The sequence below is a fragment of the Haliaeetus leucocephalus genome, unplaced genomic scaffold (genome assembly GCF_000737465.1).
Source record: "Haliaeetus leucocephalus isolate CR32 unplaced genomic scaffold, Haliaeetus_leucocephalus-4.0 Scaffold0, whole genome shotgun sequence".
NCBI classification, from domain to species: domain Eukaryota; kingdom Metazoa; phylum Chordata; class Aves; order Accipitriformes; family Accipitridae; genus Haliaeetus; species Haliaeetus leucocephalus.
Window position 1 is genome coordinate 13552867 of NW_010972436.1, and position 18368 is coordinate 13571234.

The window sequence follows — 18368 nt, forward strand, 5'->3', positions numbered from 1 at the left end:
AGGAGTTTTTTTCAGATGTAGCTATATGTAATGGAAAGCAGCCTGGCCACTTGTCACCTCCAGGGAGTTTGTCTGTAAACATTAGTGTGGCCTGGCAGTCTGTGCTTGCAAGGTTAAAAGTATTTGATGTGATCTGTCGATGAAGGTGGGCTTTAGGAAAGTATTTGAGAAACTGTATGTAGGTAGTCTGCAAACACCCTTTCTTGCAGGCTTTTAAAAGTTTGCAGTGCTCTTATTTCTTTTTACGCTTTCAACTCCAAAATGGAAGCAGAATAAAGTCAAGACAAGATCAAACTGAGGGATACTTTGTTTTCTAAGCTTTTCATTTCCTCTGTGACCCAGTGACACAGCACTGTGAGCTAACTGGGTTTGCATTTCTGAAGCTTTTGTGATAGAGGGCTACAAGAGGAGAGAGGGGTTCCAGATGCTCCTGAGAATTTCTTAGGAAGTATGATGTAGCCATCTGAATTTACAACTTCATTAAATTCATATTACGACTTCATTTTGGACCCAGCGGTCTTTACCACTTTAAATCACAAATTAAAGGGATGGTTTTAGCAACTTTTCCAGGTGTCCTTACATAAACTCTTCAAACTGACCTGCAGTGGCAAATGGCAAAAATAAGATTGTGTAGTTGCTTTCACTTCTCAAATTCTGGACAATGTACACTTGGTAAAGTTACATTTGCAGAATATTTAACATTCAGAACACTGGTTTTAGGTGTTTGTGGAATTAATATGATAGTTTGTTTCACGGTTTATCACCTTTCAATTTGATTAATGTGCTGTGCTTTTATTTTCATGAACAGTCCTATGTAATTGAGTAATTAGAAAACAAAAAAAAACAGTGGGGAGGGAAGATTGGGAGAAACAATGGGAGCATGTGTTGAGATCTCAAAAAATTACCTGAAGTTCTGTTTTCTGTAGTAGTGCAGGGAAAGCAAAACCTGAATGGTTTCTTCAGAAAGATTCGGAAGGGGACACACCTTCACTTATCAGCTGGCCCTCCAGGTATCATAAAACGTAGCTGTGTGACTAACAATCAGACTACAAACCTCCCCTATCTTTCACTTTACTCTGTCTTCATTTAACACTTTACCTTTCTAACTTGCTGCTGTTAAAGGAAAAATTAAACTGTTGTTTCTTGCAGATAAACAGCTGTTAAAACTTTTCTGAAGCATCTGCTTTTATTGTAACTTACGACCAATTGGTATTTAGATGACAAAGTACAAATGCCCCTAGCTTCTTCCACAGCTACTATCATTCTGGCTTCCACTAATTTTTATAACTTCTTTTTTATCCCTCTTTGTACTCTGCAAAACCAGCAGATTTTTATACCACACACCAATCCATCTTAGCATTGCCTACAGTCTAATTGCTTGAATTCCAAAGGAGATTGTACGAAGGAAGTAAAAAATTTATATTGAAAAGTAAAGCAAGATCTTGATCAGAGCTACAAGCAGCTGTTTTCTCCCAGTTTGGTAATGTACAGTTAGCCTACCACGAGAAGCATTGCAGGAAGACTCTTTTCCATGTACCTGATTAAAGTAATTCTTATAACCCAGTACTAACATCAGTGTGGATGTTCTGCAGAATGCTTGGTACATGTAGTTTAAAGAATCACTTTTTCAGACTGAACACACTTTCTGTGCTTAAGTAACTTTGAGACGTTTCCCTGATAAGTGCACCAATCCTCAGAGATAAGAAATATCAAAATATTAGAAAGGTTGGTGTTTCAGATAACTCTGGATATCCCGAATGATTCTCTCAGATACTCATTTGCCTTTTTTTCCTAAAACTTGTTTTTTTTTTTAATAATGTAAACTCCAAAAAGTTTGTTGGTAACAAGTCTGGAATTGGACATACTTTGAGTTGGGTTACTTTCAAATAAACAGCTAGTATCCTATTGTACTTGAGTTTGTCTCCTTTCTCAGAATCAAAATCAATTTTTTTATACCCATCTGGGAGGGGAGAAAATACAGGGCTTTCATTTTTAATACTGTGTATGTGATATTTACAAACACTTGCCCTGTAAGCTGTCCAAACACTCGGTGTGGCTGTAAAACTGCTGGATAGCTTACCTGCAGTTGTAGTCATAGAGCAAAGGCTACCTCTGGCTGCACGTGCTTGCCTTCCATTAGTGCAATTGCATTCAGTGTCTGAAGGTAGAATACAACTCAGTTTTGCATGGATGTTACACAAGTCTAGAGGTGTTTCTAGAAAATACACTGAAGTAAGGTAACTTGTGGGGAACATTCCTGTAAATTTTGCATGTTAGAATGTAATGAAACGTTTTATTAAAAAAATGCCTGTTTTGGTTGGGGTTGGGTTTTGGTTTTTGGTTGGGGTTGGGTTTTGGTTTTTGGTTTGGGTTTTTTGTTGTTTTTTTTTTTTAAATCCTTTTCTCCCCTGCAAGCCCTCTGAAGAGCAACAGCCATGCCATAGTTTCACTTTGGGCTTTAAGGCTTGTACTTTCAACATTTTTTCTCACTTACTGAAACAAGTTACACTACATGTAACATTGTAGATATCTTATATGATACACAAAAGCACAAATAAAAAAGTCTCTGGCAAATTTCTGAAGGGCTAAGTGGGGAATAACAACATGTTTTTTCATCTCTTTCCCCAATGCAACAGCATCTTGATACCATGTAAGCTGCTCAGTGTTTAGACATCTTCAAAAATCTGACTACATACATGATTGCCAATGGAATATGCAATTTCAGACTGAACCCAACAGTTTGATAATATGAAAAGCAGTTTTGATCATCTTGTTTGTTTGAGACTATGGGTATGTGCTGTTTGACAAACACAGTTGTGACCTCATGGGAACACGCTGTACATTTTCAGAGCTTGCTCAGTTACCTTCTCAGGAGTCATGCACGTTCTAGGGCCTGTGAATCATTTGTATATTTCTGAGCAATGTTACTACTAAGATTCAGGGGGGAGGAAGGGGTTGCATCATAAGATTGCTTTCTTTTATGTATTGATTGCTTTTTATTTTAATACAACGTTGCTGTCTGTACCCAGCGTCTGTTTTCCTTCCTGGATTGGGTATTGCTGTTCACAGCTTTAATCCTTTTTCTTTCTTAAAGAGTAAAAGTTAGAGAGAAACTGGTGAAAGAGGAAAGTGCTCGTGGAAGCCCTGAACTTGTCACAGACACAGTATCTCAGAGAAAATCACAGCCAGTGCCAGCCCACTACATGTCTCTTCAGACAGAAACGTCTGCCTTTGATAGGGTTATAAATCAGCCCGTCAGTTCAGTCCGCCAACCAATACATGGCTATATTCAGCCTGCTGGCATTGCTCACACAGCTCAGCTGATGGCAACAGAAGAACCAGCAAACATCTCTGTTGGCAGCCTCCTCCTACCAGACAATGTTAGCCTCTTAATAAAATCGTCAGGAGCTGCTGCATCAGAGAGTGAAAAGAAAGAGGTGCTTGGTTATGGAGCAAAGCCCGATGAAGAAGATTCCCTGGAGGGTGAACAGGCTTCCAAAGGCAGAAGACCAATTTTGCCGTCTGAGATTCGCAAGCAAGGGAAGAACCATGATGGCCTGTTTGGAGGAGGAGAATTGGAGAATACCCCTGTGGGGAGTTCCTCTTTCGCAAGCAAGCTGAAAGTTAACTCAGAAGTTCAGAGAGAGCTGGAGTGCAATAAGAGGCAGGCTCCTAAGCAGCAATTTAAGACCCCTGAGAACACAGAAAGGAGTGAAGCTGTTATGTACATACAGAGCGGGTCTGTATCGCAGCCTGCCAAGGCAAAAGCTCCCATTTGGAAGGTGTCGACAGCAAAGCATAAAGTCCTGACTCGCTCAATGTCTGACTATACTGTGGCTCCTAAGCTAGAAGCTTCTAAAAGTAAGGAGAGCATGGAAGCAAATGCACCAAACGGTGAGATTGGCATGGTTGACACAAAAGTCTCTGTTGCCCAGCTCCGTAATGTCTTTCTGGAGACTGCTAATGCCAACAAGAAAACGGAACTGTAGGTGACATTTCAGACGTATTTTCGTGTGAAACTTGCACGTCCTTGGCAAAAATTACACACACTCAACAGCAGTTGTGTTCGGCACTTAAAGCACACAGCTTAGCTCTCACCAGCGTGTACTGGAGGCTGAGATGGTTTGAATCCTGCTTTTGTGCTTCTGCTTGCTAGTGCAAGTTGTGATGTGGGGTAGCTGGAATGTGTACGTCTGCGCATGTTACCAGAGGAGCATGCAGAGTGATCTCTAGTGAATTGTTGAGATGCTTACATCTATGCTTTACTTCTCTCTTCTATTTTCTTTTCTATGCGCTTTCTATCATGTGGTTTAAAAGTGAGTCTCGGTTTGAGATGTCAACAGCAAGTAGCACTTTGTCTGCCAATGGTGACCGTGAAAGAGGGCCACGAAGGCCAAGGCGCTATTTTTCTCCTGGTGAAAATAGAAAGACTTCCGAGAGATTTAAAACTCAACCTATAACGTCAGCAGAACGAAAGGAGACAGATAGGTAGGCATGTACGTAGCTCTGTGTAGCATTCTGGTGCAGGTAGACATGAACAAGCTTGTGAAGAGACTTTGTTCATTATTAGCATAAATATTTTGCAAGGTTATTGTTTCTCTTTAAAAACAATGAAGTATTTGTTATAGCTTCTTATAAAATAAAAACCAAAATGCCGCCGACAAAACCAATTCATTGCAAATCCCGCCCCCCGTAAAATGGTGAACAGTGAATCATCATAAAATATTATAGCTGTCTGGTTCTGTCTAATAATAAATACTTTTGTTTATATATAAAGAGTTTCCTTTCCATCTACTCTGCTTTATCTTTTACTTTTTTTGTAAACAGCCAAATCTACATGTTTTGTTAAAAGAGCTGGCAGCAAATCTTAGACTTTTATCTTCTGCAAGATGAACTGGAAAACATTTTCCTTTACTGTATTTAAATTTGGCTGCAATTGCTTGCCTTTCTGCTTTATTAAAGGATGTCAAAGTGGAAAATGTTGAAACTTGAAAAATAGATAAAGTTTTCCCACTCTTAAGACTTTTGAGGTCCTGCTACTTCAGATGGAGTTTGAATTTAACTTTTGAGATATCGTTTCCAACTAACTTCTTTCTGTTTGATAATTTTTCACTAGATCAGTTTTGAGTGCGGAAATACCGACTGCTGAAGGTATGTTACTATGCTATTTTCTAAGGAAGAAATGGGAGCAAATGTGTTGTGTTTTGTTTTAACTGGAGAACTATTTGATAATGCAAACAAAGTCCACTTGAAAATAATTATCATTACCTATAATATGTCTGAAGTATCACTTTTCCTTGGGCCATGTCTACTACGAACTTGATTTCAAATTCATTTAAGTCCAAAAGTCTGTCTATGGATACCGAACTTTGTATGGGAGGCAAGGGAGGGAATGGCTTGACACTTTTCAACATAAGTTGGGGTTTTTTCCAATTTAGACAATAAATAAGCTAGTTGGTGGAAGAAAAAAACACACATTTTAATCAGTGGTCTAGGACTAATAACTAAAAAAGCCTTTACTATAGGGTGAAACTGATATTGGTAACGTGTTTTCTAGCTAAGGAAGTTGCAAGATGCTGGTTATTAAATTATATCATTCAGTCTGCCATCTTGCTTCTCTTTCCCTCTTGTCACTCTCAGCAAGTCTGGCACAAATTAAGTAGGTAATCTCATGAGTAGCTAAATTTAGATTTAATGCCTTGTGCTATTTGAAAGCTGATATTCTCTGGAGCTTTGAGATGTTGGCTCTTGGATCTGGAGGATGCTGATTTCAGCTCCTAAGGATACCAGTAGAGCCTCTGAAAAATGGAGACACAAGGTGGTAATCAGAATGACCAGCTTCCAAGAGAGACCATCTCATATGGTCAAGTAGTACAAAACAGATGTTCTATACAGCAGGATGAATATTGACCTTTAAGACAGTCTTTGGGTCTAATTATTTTCTTAGTCCATGTGCTATCATAGGCTAATATAATAAATTTGATTATTCATAAAAGGTTGTTCGGATAACTGGACAGCATGTGAACTGTCCTGAAGACAAGTCTTTTGTTCTCAAATCCTGTCAAGAATTTTCCTCTGATGCAATACATGTAAATATAAGTAAAGTTTACAAAATTTGGTTTACAGTAAGTCTTTTGTTAAAAGGGATTTGCAGTTATTTGCTGGTGGTGCTTCTTGGCTTAGTAAAACATAATTTTTGAGGAGTTCAGAAATCATTTAGTCAAAAAAACCCTTGCACTTAATATGAGCTTGATTCATTACATTAAGCCTCCTTTTATTTTTTTGTGTAGACGAAGAAAAATTGGATGACCGAGCCAAACTAAGTGTAGCTGCAAAGAGGCTGCTTTTTAGAGTAAGTATTACATTTTCTTAATAGAAGGCTGAGTTAAACATTTCATATACAAGATGCTGAAGAACCCAAAGTGCATTAGAATGAAGTGTAATGCAGTTAACCAAGTCTAAGCTATGTAATTTCTTTTTTTTTTTTTTTTTTAGATATCTCACCTATCTACACAGTAGGCTTGTTGCTTTACAGCCTTCTTTAAGAACATCATTTAGAGAGATGTGTAGTTAGTTTTAACTCTATGATGCCTACTGTGCAATTACATCCTGCTTCTAATTCAGAGATGGGCATTTGGTAAATTTACTACTTTGCATGCAAGAAAGCTAGAAAGAAAGTACTGGTTTAGAATTTTTCTTTCATGGTTTTGATTATGACATATGTCCTCTTAGGAAATGGAAAAATCATTTGAAATGAAAAATGTTTCTAAACCACCTACAAGAAGTTCAGCAGTAGAGAGAAGACTGCGGCGTTTGCAGGATAGATCGCACACACAACCAATTACCAGTGAGGAAGTGGTCATTGCAGCTACGTAAGTCTTGTACATATGTTGGCTCTAACTTTGGTTCCTGATTTTAAATCTGGGAATAAGGTCCATATATGTGGTGTTTACAACTTTGTAGCAAGGAAAACATATATTGTTAAAGGCCAACTTCCTTGAGAACCACAGGGGAACTACATTGAAATTCCTTTTTAGAAGGAGAGGGACTAGTAAAGCATAACTTTTATGAACTGTAATTTGGCAGAAAGCTTATGAACCTGTAGATTAGGTAAACGTGATTAATCATAGCATTGGTTTGTAACTCAAATGAAAAAGATACTCTGTGCTGAGGGAAATCTGCACAGTTTCTTATGGAATGTATTTGTATTGGGGAAAACCTTTTACACTCTGAAATCTCAAATGTATTTTTTGGAAATGCATTTCTTGCACTCTGGTCATACATCATGAAATTTTCCTGAAAAAAGGAAAGCCATTTTTGGGGAAAATTAAACAAAGGTGAATGGACGTTAACTTAATAATCTACTAAAAGATAGTTTATGTTATGGGTAATGAGTAACTTCAAGAGACAACCTGTTTGCTCTTCTATGCTTTTAGTTCTTTTCAAAGTATTTGAAGTTATTTTGCAAAGGTCGCAGAAGATAACTCAGTTAATTAAAAGCCATTGCTATTTGGTTTTTTTTCTGTTTTGGTTTGGTTTGGTTTTGGTCTTTTCTGTAGTTAACGCTTAATGTATTGCTTTTCTTAATGCTTTTTTCTTCTCTCTCCCTGTGAATTTTCCCTCCTTGGCAATTCTTTAAAGTGAATCTACCCCTGCTTCACGTTCTGTGAATACCCACACAGTAGTGACAAGAGTACCTAGTCCCACTGTAGTTAAGAGCACTGTACAACCTATCAGGTACTGGGGGGGATAAACATGCATGTTACATGGAGCACAAGATTCCTCAATAGCAGATGCATCTTTAAAGTCTTGAATGCCTTTTCAATGTGTCAAGTCAATACTTGTTTCAAGAATATTTAAAACATTCATCAACTTCATTTATGTTTGCATGATAAAACGATGCAGCTTTTTTCTTGTCAAGCATCTGTTTTCAGGACCTTTCTAACCACACTTACCTGTGCTAGAAGCATATTCTTCTTTGTGGAAGAAGTGAATTTGCATGTAAAGCAAACCTAGTAGCACCTTCTTTGCTCTTGTACTTTTTTTTTATACGGTAATGTCACCTTGAGATGAAAATACCAAACTGGGTGCTTGATTTCACAAGCAGTACATATCCTCTTTTGTCTGTCTCTACAGACGTGGTTTTTTTTTTAGCTTGCAAAATTAAAGGAAAGATAAGAAATTGCACCACCTATAGGTAAAGTTGCAGAATACTGTTTGCCTGTTCTGAATGAGAGAATTTTAGCAGAGACCACGCTGGGGTGGGAGGGGAGGGCAGGGGAAAGAAAGAACACTACTAATTACATATATGTCGCTGAAGGTAAATAAAATATGTTACTGTAGAGGTGAATAAAATATATTATCACAGAGACAAATGCAGTTACAGCTTTTAAGAATGAATGTGTCTGCCTTCAGCATTGGTCAAACAATCTTCAAAATTAATGAAGTATATTTCAAAACTATTTTTTGTTATTGAGTTACCCCAGATAAAACAAAAGATAGTCTGAATTCTGTTCCACTTCAAATTATAAAAGGCAATACAATTTATGCTAATCTAAAAGCAGCACGAACTTTTAAATGTTTTTATCTTACATGGTCCACAAATTATTTCTAATAAAATTGAATTTTATCTAAATTGAACTGTAGAACCTGTGTTTGTTCTACAGCAGGCATCTTAAATGCCTCTCCATAGTTCTGTATTCTGTATAAAGAGATTGGTCTGAAAAGTCTCTCTTCAGTTTTGTGTTCGCCTTTTGAAAAATTGTTGTGTCCTAATCAAATGAATTTGTGAATGAAAATTTAACTTTTTTTTAAATCTTCAGCTGTTGAATTAGAATTCATCATGCCAATGTTGAACCACTGCACAACCACTTAGGCTGCTATATTACATTGGCTATTGTGCTTCATGTGCAGTTCTTCTGCTTCTATCAGGTTAAGACTTTAAAACTTCATAACGGCTTCTTCAAAACTCATTTCCAGTTCTGTTTCTTCAGCTTGCAGGCATCAGCACACCAAAAAATTTTAGCTAAAGAGGAGATAAGAGCAGCCAAAGAGGCCATGGGGCAAGATCAGTCTGATGAACCAGATTCTTCCACCTTAAGTTTGGCAGAAAAGATGGCTTTGTTTAACAAACTGTCTCAACCAGTATCTAGGGCCGTCTCCACAAGGAGTCGAGGAGATATTAGGCACAGGAGGATGAATGCTCGTTACCAGACTCAGCCAGTCACTCTTGGAGAAGTTGAGCAGGTAAGTGCAATCTTCACTCTTTTTCATTTGTTTCTTTTTATTGGAGAAAATAGCTTCAGTGTAAGATGCCATAAAAGCTGGCCTTTTCTTTGCTCTGAGCTACACAATGGGGTCATGACTTATTCGCAGAAAAAAAGCTTGTCAGGAAGCAGTCTTCTGACATTGAGGAACAACATCCTCTAAAATGTTCAACTTCATTGGTGTGTTTTTTAAGTAATTCAAGAGGATATCTTCTTCCTGATTAGTGCATGCTGTACCTTTCACAGTGTCCATCTTTTCCAGTAGAATATTACACGTCTTCTAAAAGTAAATTTATGACCAAAGGGGTAAAAACTGTGATACATATCATGCTTTAGATGTATTTTCAGGGAATTTTGGAGCTTTGTCGTGCAACTTTTAGACTTTTTCCTGAAAGCACTATATATTTCCATTATTAGTCAGGACATAGTCTGCCATTTTCCTCTGGGAGGGGGCATTGATTTTTGGGGGTTTGTTTGGGGTTTTTTTCCCCTAAAAGCAGAATACTTCTGAAATTCAGAAGTCAAAATGAAATTATTTAATATGTGCAGTGGAATTTGGCTTCCTGTTCTGGAATCCTTCTTATAATTGGAACTGCAAAGGAATGCCTTTTTAGCAAAGTTTGAGCATAAGATGACCCAGCAGTGGTCTTTCAGAGCTGATGTTCACAATAGCAGAAACATCAGTCCCTTATTATAGCTTTAAAAGAAATCACTTTAACAGTGAAGCACAACTCCTATGCATGTCATATTTCTAGGGATTTGGATCAATATGAGCGTTAGAAAGTTCCTACCCATCTCTTTCTATATGCTTCATTCATGATTATACATTTTCCATGTTATAATAATAGAATAGTGAGAAGGCAGGATTCCTCTGACTATATTGGTGCAAAGCTGTACAGATATAAAATTGTACTTTATGCCTACTTAGACATGAAGAAATAGTAAATATTTGTCAAATTTATTTTAGCAAGATTTTCAGACCTTACATAGTCCTCTTTCCATTCATTTCCCATGTGACAACCACTGTCACAGCCTGGTGTTTTTAATGATTATGTCACTAACTTCTTTGGGGCCCAGGAAGGTGGTCAATAGAAATGGGCTGAAACAGATGGGAAAGAAGTGACAGTCACATTAGTTTCTCAGACTTCTACAGAACAGACTTGCTCTTTAAGCAAGTAAACACAGAGGAAGCATGTTTTGTCATCTCTTTCTGAACCTAGGAAAAGAAATCAGAGTTGACTCTGAACCAAGTTCAGTGGGAGTGTATTTTCAAAAAGACTTTCTGTAGTGAACTGTTCATTTGGAGTGTTGAGATGTTTTGAGATGCAGTTACAGTTTTTCTAGGAAGAAACAGAAGAAAGGTATTGAAATAGATAACTAGAGCTTACGTTACCAAAATACATAATTGTAAATGTAAAAAATCTTGTAACTAAAGCTGAAATCCTTTTTCTCATCTACTCTAAATTTCTAATTCTGATAGATGCAATGGAAAAAGAGTAAACTGGTAACTATTTTCATAATCTTTCTTTGGAATCTTTGAGCTAGTGTAGAAGTCTTTGCTCTGCTTTCCGGTTTGTTTAATGAATGACTGTGTTGTCCATGCTCTATGGAATTTGCATGTGCATTTTAAGTTTTCAGTTCATTTCCTCCTACTGGTGTGACTTTTGTCTATTCCTTTTGCATGCTGTTCACTAGCCCTGCAGTTTAAGAAACGAACAAAGCAAGCCAAACAAAAAACCTCTCCTGATGTGTATGAAGGCATGTTTGTCAGTCTTTTTCATAGCTTTTGTCTCCTTTGGAGAAGACAAAGCCAAGCTCTGCATTTCAGAAAAATTTTGCATCTTAAGCATCTCTAGGGAAACTTTATAATATTATTACGTTAGAAGAGTAGAAAAGATAATTGTTCCACTGTGGAGGCCAGCAAAGCAAATTTGGAGTTTTTTGTAATAGGCTTCTTAGATTCAAATACTCTGCTCAGAGATGTACATGAAAGCCAATGTTTCTATTTGAAAAAGAGTTAAATCAGCTTCACGCAGGACTGTTAGTCTATGTTGCAGAAGTGTCAGGAATGTCTGCCCTATGTAGGACAGCACAGAGCAGAGTCTCTCTCTGGCACTGAGCTGGCTCCAGAGCTGGAAGCTGCATAACCGTTATCAGAGCAGAGCTGTGCCAAAGCTAATTAGTCCTGCTGAGATGCAGAGTTGATTAGCCTGGCACATGGCATGTCATTCAGTGTCTGAAACCTGAACTAATTTCTTTCCCTGGTGCTGTGCAGTACCATGCCAGTATGAGCCTTTTCATGGAGCCCTGACACGATGTCATGTTGCATGCTACACATATACCCTTTATTACTAAAGATGTTGCTGTTCACATGCAGTTGTTTCTTCCCTGGGTGAAATAATCCACCTGCAGCCAAATTAGGGGGCATTGTTGCTCTCCTTATCTGTTTCTAGTCCATATTTATAGAGCACTATATTCATTCAGAAGCACACCTCTGAAGAACTGATGCAATTAGGCTGTTTTCAGGAACTGATGATTTCAGAGCTTTTAAGTCCCTTTGGGTTTTTTGTGTTCATAGGTACAAAATGAAAGTGGAAAAATTACTCCCCTGTCAACTGCAGTTGCAACATCGGTTTCAACGATGGCATCTACCCTTTCTCCATTGTATGCTGGAGACCTGCATACAAAGCCAGCTCGTGATGGAAGCATGAGCGCTGCTGCTAGAGCTGATGTGAGATTCCACTCTTCAGCAGAAAACTCGGATTCTTCAGGAAAATGCGCACAGAAGTCAGAACAGTGGCAGCCTTCAGTGGAAGTGCTAGAAAGCAAAAGAGCATCAAAGAAGCATGAAGAAGAGAGAAAGAGGTTTCTAGCACATGAAGCTAATGAAATTACAAAGTACAGCTCCTTTGATGAAGAAACCACACATCCTGTTCCTGAAAAAACAGGAGACTACCATAAAGAGACAACATACAGTTTCCTGAGGAAAGGCAGCACAGAACTCTTTAGTTCACAAGCACTTTTTCAGCCTCGTGAACAGAAGGAAATCGATACTGGTGTGCAAGGTAAATGGGAAGTCAAAGAAGGCCAGTCCTTTGAAGAAAAGATGGATTTGGAAAGTGTTACAAAAAGCAAGATTTTGCAAAGAGGTGCAGTATATACTTGCTGTTGGTGTAGTCTCATTCAGCAAATGGTGGTGTTTCTCTAGTTTTAAACATCTTTATTTCAAGCATTATCAAGGGTGGTTATGTTTCCTTTTTTAACACTGCTTAAAAGTAGAGAAATACCTGTGAAATCTTAAGTTTTACAAATACAGTTTTCTCTTTGTTATTCTTTCAATTCTTCAGCCTTTAAAGATAGCTCAATTTTATTCAAATTTTCTTACCTTGAAAGAAATGGTATTATACACTGAAGCTAAGATGTATCCTTTCTTCTTTTGCCCTTGCCCCTGCCCTCCAAAATGCTGAACAGAATAAACTTGCTGCTCTGGATCAAGTGTCTGCTCTTAAGTGTTGCCTTCTCATGCATATATTTATGTATTAGCTACATATGTACATATATAGCTAGTAGTGGATAATTTTCAGATAACTAATTTTGCAAAACTACTATTATTTTATTTTCAGTGTGGCGACAAAATATAAACCAATTAATTATCAGAGCAATTACATTTCTATATGCACAGCATAATTCAAACTTATAAGTAAACTCACCTATCTTTAAAGTACTTTGGAAATAATCAGTCAATTTGGTCATTGCATAAAGCCTTCTATTCTGTTGAATTTAGAAAGATGTTGTATTACTTTTCTGTTTTATTATGATGGGGTACAGGACCACACTACCCTGTAGTGCTAGGAGCATTTTTGTCTTCATCATGTGAAGTTAATTTATTTCAAATGTAATGATCTTCAAACAGGTGTAGGGAGAAAGGTATAGTTCTGCCTGTGTTCCTTAAAAGCAGTGTCCGTTCTATCCAATTAACTTTCAGTGACTGCAGGGGAGATGGAGGCTAGGATAAAACAGGAGCAGTTGTGTATCAGAGGGGTGTTGTGCTTGTAAAATTTGAAAAAGAAAAATTAAGATCACTTATATTTCCTTAAGGATAACCGAAATGGTGCATTTATCTTTCATCAAGGCAGTTTTTCCTTTGGTTTAATTGCTGCTTGAAAAAACAAAACCAAAAAAGCCCCCAACACCCTCCTAGAAAATAATACCTTTATTAAGCTATTAAATGTCCTCCCAGTATGCTACTAATGCATTAAACTGCTTTACCAATAAGTTAATTTCTTATTTAAGTTTTGTCTGCTTCTCTTCCCCGACTCTTTGTTCCCCTCTCACTTTCATCTGTCCATTTGTTTTCCTGTTGGTGTGATGACAAGAGCAGCAGTTTGTGCCTCATCCATATGAAGCTTAGAATTGTATATCGAACATGATATTCTGTGGCTTCATGTGAACTTTAGTCACAAATGGTCAGTCTTTGCAGCAGATAATATTGCATGATTAATCTTTGTACTCTAGCTTAGCCAGAAATTTTTCCTCCATTAGGATAGCATGCGATTTGCATGTTAAACACCAGATTTGCTGCTTCAGTATTAGTAATGTGAAATATGTTTGAGAATAGCACTAAGTCTAATTCAGCACTTTTCTTCTGAATGGGCAGACCACGCTGAGCCTACTTCTGAACTCCCCAGCACATCAGCAACGAGGACAATTTCACAAAATGCAGCTGTGGCATCCTGTAGACTGCAGGAGCTCTCTGAGCAATTGGAAGGCAAATTTTATAAGAATTCCTGTGAGATGTTTTCTGTTGGAGAGAACAAAGCACAGACAACGGAGGATGTCCTTGATAATTCCAGCAAAACAATGTCAATTAAGGAAAGGTACTTAAATTTCACTTTTTTAAAAATAATCTCTGTAAGTACAGTTATTAGACTGGTGGTATAAAGAGAAGCTTTAAACCCATTTCTGAAAAAGCTAAGCAGTGATTATTAGGCTTTATTAAATGTCAAATACTAACAGCAGAAACATGCAGCTAATCTGCCTGACATGCTTATAAAGCAGATGGTGGTGAATGAGAATTACTGTTCAAAAGAACGTGATAATCTGATTTTGAAAGAGCCACGTGAATAATCAATAAGTAGTTCAGAAAATGAAAGTTGTAAAAATATATGTTCTAGTTGCATTTATACTGATATACTCAATATAATTCCCCAGGTTCTGCTTTCAATTACACCAGGTATAATGTGATTTTTTTTTATTTTTTTTTTAATAAATTTTTGTTGTTCTGTGGGAGTCTTTTTTTAAATAAGTTGAGTACAGGGAGACAGGGATAGACTCTGTGATGTTTTCCTCTACTTCAGAAATACATGGTTGGCATTTTGACTTCTCAGAACATACTGCAGGGATTTTAAAAGGGTAATTAGTTGGACAGGTTTGTGAGAGTATTAGAAATATTTTTTCCAACCCAAGATCATTCTGATCTGAAACAGAATGTTAAGTGTTCTGCATTTGTGTAGACAGTACGAGTTCGTGGCTGGAGCTCCAACAGCTGCTGTAGTACTTGTAAAACTCATTCTAATTTAGTTAAAATTTTGAGAGTATAAACTCAGCCCCAAATTGCAAAAGGATCTGGTAGCTGTCCAGTAAGTAAAATTATGATTATTTGCTTCAGGTTGACAAACAGGCCTACTTTTACTTCAGTTTTTCTGCAGTGAAAGCAGAACCAATAAATAAAAATAGCTTTGATTAAACTTTCACTGTGTAAAAGTATTCCCTCACTTGGTGAGGTGGGTGTGATATTAGGAACTCCTAACCTTTTGGTTTGTTTTGTTTTAAACATGATTCCAAAGCATGCTTCTTAAATTCATGTATTTCTAGGAGTATGTAAGTCATCCTCATTTATAGAGCATCCCCACTCCCTGTTATACCCTTAATATAAAGAGGGTGTACAGGGGCAGCTACAACAGCTGTGCAGTCTTAGTCCCTCTTCTGCAGGATGTACCTACCTTTTTCAGTTTACTGTTGTTATTTAGTTTAAAGCAACCTTCACACACACACCCCATCCCCCTTCTGTAAATATGTCAGCTGTCTGGACAGATAAGGTTTAGGACCAGTAAATTCTGGTTTATAGGTGGTAAATGATCTGCCTTCCCTGATCCTGGTGCGGAAAAAGAGATTGGAGGGGAGGGAAGATCCAAGTATTAGCAGCTGTTTCAGTCCTAAATTTAATGCTTCAGTTGAGTTGATCTCTTGAGGAACTCATGTCAAGGACTGTCAGTCACACACACAATTTGGAATTGCTTTCGTTAGGCCTCCAAGACTGTCTAGTCAGTCCCAAAGCTGACAAAAGAAAATACCTGCTGTCTTGTCAGGAATTTCTATATTCTGTTTCTACAAACTTCTGTAAGTGGCAGAGCTAGTATCAAAATGTTTTAGCCTTCCAAAATACCACAGTAGCCTACTTCTTGGCCCAGAATTAAAATGCAACGAGTCATTTTCTTTTGCTTGGCTATAGCTGATGCCAAGTATTCATAAACCTCAAAGAACATTTCTGCTAAAGATTAACTATTACACTTTGGACTTTTTTTTTTTTTCCTTCCACATTCACTAACTTCATCTTCCCATCCAGTGGATTTTTCTGGCTGTGTCAGACATTCTTTCACCTTATGGAAGAACAGCTTTTCCACAGATGTAATGATATTTGGGCAGGATGGTCTGGACAAAAGTGATTTTCCACAGACTTACTTCACTGAACTAATATTATACTTGTGGAGTGAGTGCATGCCTTGCATTTTCAGAATTACCTATATTATGTGGAAGAATGAAAATCATTATTTTTCAAGGAAGAAAAGACACCTATCCTCTCTTCTTCTGCAAACACACAACTTGGAGGTGAGAGGGAGCAAAGGCTCATATCTTTGAGTAGTTCTGGCTGTGTTTTGTTTTAGGCAGCCAGGGCCAATCCACTGATGTGTTATATATGAGTGGTGGAAACCTTTTTTTAATTGTCTTGCCTTCAGGAAAAGGAACGTCTTGGAGGATGTCGAATGGAACATCAGTTGCATGTAACTACCTGACTTTGCATTTATGGAGACCAAAGTTGCTAGAAGGCCACCCTATCAGCTCCACTTTAGAAATCAGCTGCATGTCACAATCACCATTTAAAAAACTACAGATAACTCTAGTTTCTGGTGGACATCTTGCTATCATTCATTCCTTCTCGGGAAGAGCCCAACCTAAACTTAATTTTCAACCTTTTTTGATGTATGGATGCCAGAGCAAGACTTCCTTATGCAGACTAGTCCCACCTATAGTGAATTTATGTGCTCTTTAACAGTCAGCTTCCTTTTTGTAGTTACTTATCTCATATTGGCCTCTAGGATTTATGACTTAGCTGAAAAGAACTGGTCAAGTGTAGCCAATGGAGTACGCGTGAAAGCCAAACGTGTGTTCAGTTTAATCTGTCTCAAGGATAACACTAGCAGCTATGATACTAAAATATTGCTACAGAAGAAAGATGTGTCATTTTTGACGTTTTTTTTGCCAGGACTTTTGCCAAGGCCTTTCATACAACGCTCCTTCTTTAGGCAAAACCATTGTTCAAATCTTGTTTCTATTTCCCTTCAGAATTAATCCAATATTTTGCCTTCAGCTGTGAAAGCTTTTGCTTTGAACTCATCCTGACGCCTCTGGGATGATGATCATTCTATCTTGATGGCAGATATTCTTTCTCAGTAGCAGGTGAAATGACACAGTGCAAGCTGTAAAAAGCTTTTCTCTTTCAAGAAAAGAGTAAAACTGATTTTTTCTTATTGGAAAAGGAACTTTTGGAGGCAAAAGCAGTATGAATAGAACTGTGAAAGTGAATAATGAATTCATTATTTATCAAAAGTGGAAAACTAGAGGTATGCAATGAAACTAGTAGGAAGCAGGACTTAAACAATCCAAGAGTTAGACCCAATAATTGCCTTATTTTTGCAGACTTTCCAAAAAATCAACTGCTGTCTACTTTGAGTTAAGCTACTGAGCTGGTGGGCTTGCTTGTGTGAACCAATTCAGTAGTTCTTGCATCTTTATTCATACAAAAGGGTGCCCTCCAATTGTTGCTGAGTCAGGGCAGTCTGCGTTTATTGCTGTTTCCGTCGTTTGAAACAAATGCATGGCTTTAGGTTTTACACAGCAGTGAAGTTTTTAATGGCATATAGGGCTTATATGTTCCTTTAAGTGGTGATTTCATTGCTCAAAACAGACAAATGTGTGTTCTCACTCTTAAGAACAAATTGTTTCATTACATATAGAAGCGAGGAGTGGAGGGCTAGTATGAATCCATCCTCATGACAAAGGAGAAAACAAAGTCTCCAGACACAAAAGCATTCTCAGAGTTACAGATCTTCTTCTCCTGATCAACCAAGCTGTTTGGGGCAAAGGTCTAGGGCAATTACCCTGCAGTAATGTCAGGTTTAAAAAAAAAAAAAAAAAAAAAAAGATATTTTTTTTTTTTTTTCCTGCCTGCTATGCTGAGCAGCTATAGACATTTTTAAAACCAAATGCATCTTAGGCCAAAGCTGACCAAAATGCCTTCCAGCTTCAATTATCACAGATCACTTCTAAGCAAAGCTTACCTGAGAGAACGTAACTACTGAAGATAATTCAACTGCATGGTGGCAATTCAGTCCCATCTTGGTCTCCTCCACAGTTTCACACATGCATGGATGCACTCCAGAAGATTAGTTCTGGGCAGTGAAATCTTGTATACGTTCTGGAAACAATGACCATGGCCTCAACTCCTTATTGTGAGTCCTTCTCACCCCTACTCATCCCGTACTGTGAGGTATGAAGCAACCAGGCAATGTGAAGCCTGCCAGCGATGCCTGCCTGGGCAGGAAGAGAGGAAATAACTGCTTTCTTGAATACTAACACTCTTAGCGCCATTGTATTCTGTGGATTTACTGTTTTCTGCATTCTCAGTTTTTCTCAGATGACTGCATTAGGACCAATTGGTCATCCTTGAATAGGTCAGTAGCATGGTTGCACCCCTTAGATTTTTGCAGGAAGCAGCTGCCTGAAACTTGGCTTCTGGTTAGACCTATTTGGTCCTACCCTTTC

At 37.8% G+C, this 18368-nt stretch overlaps 1 protein-coding gene across 2 annotated transcripts in view; it reads left to right on the plus strand.

The window, feature by feature from the left end:
* Window positions 1–18368, plus strand: part of SVIL (supervillin) — a 67328-nt gene that overhangs the window by 15852 nt on the left and 33108 nt on the right. Inside the window, exons 6-12 of one of the 2 annotated variants that reach the window (XM_010585098.1) lie at window positions 5117–5151; window positions 6291–6352; window positions 6733–6872; window positions 8994–9246; window positions 10747–10770; window positions 11845–12415; window positions 13924–14143. In XM_010585098.1, coding sequence (XP_010583400.1) covers window positions 5117–5151; window positions 6291–6352; window positions 6733–6872; window positions 8994–9246; window positions 10747–10770; window positions 11845–12415; window positions 13924–14143 — 1305 coding nt within the window. The remainder of the gene's footprint in view (window positions 1–5116; window positions 5152–6290; window positions 6353–6732; window positions 6873–8993; window positions 9247–10746; window positions 10771–11844; window positions 12416–13923; window positions 14144–18368) is intronic. The other variant, XM_010585107.1, reaches the window with a different exon arrangement.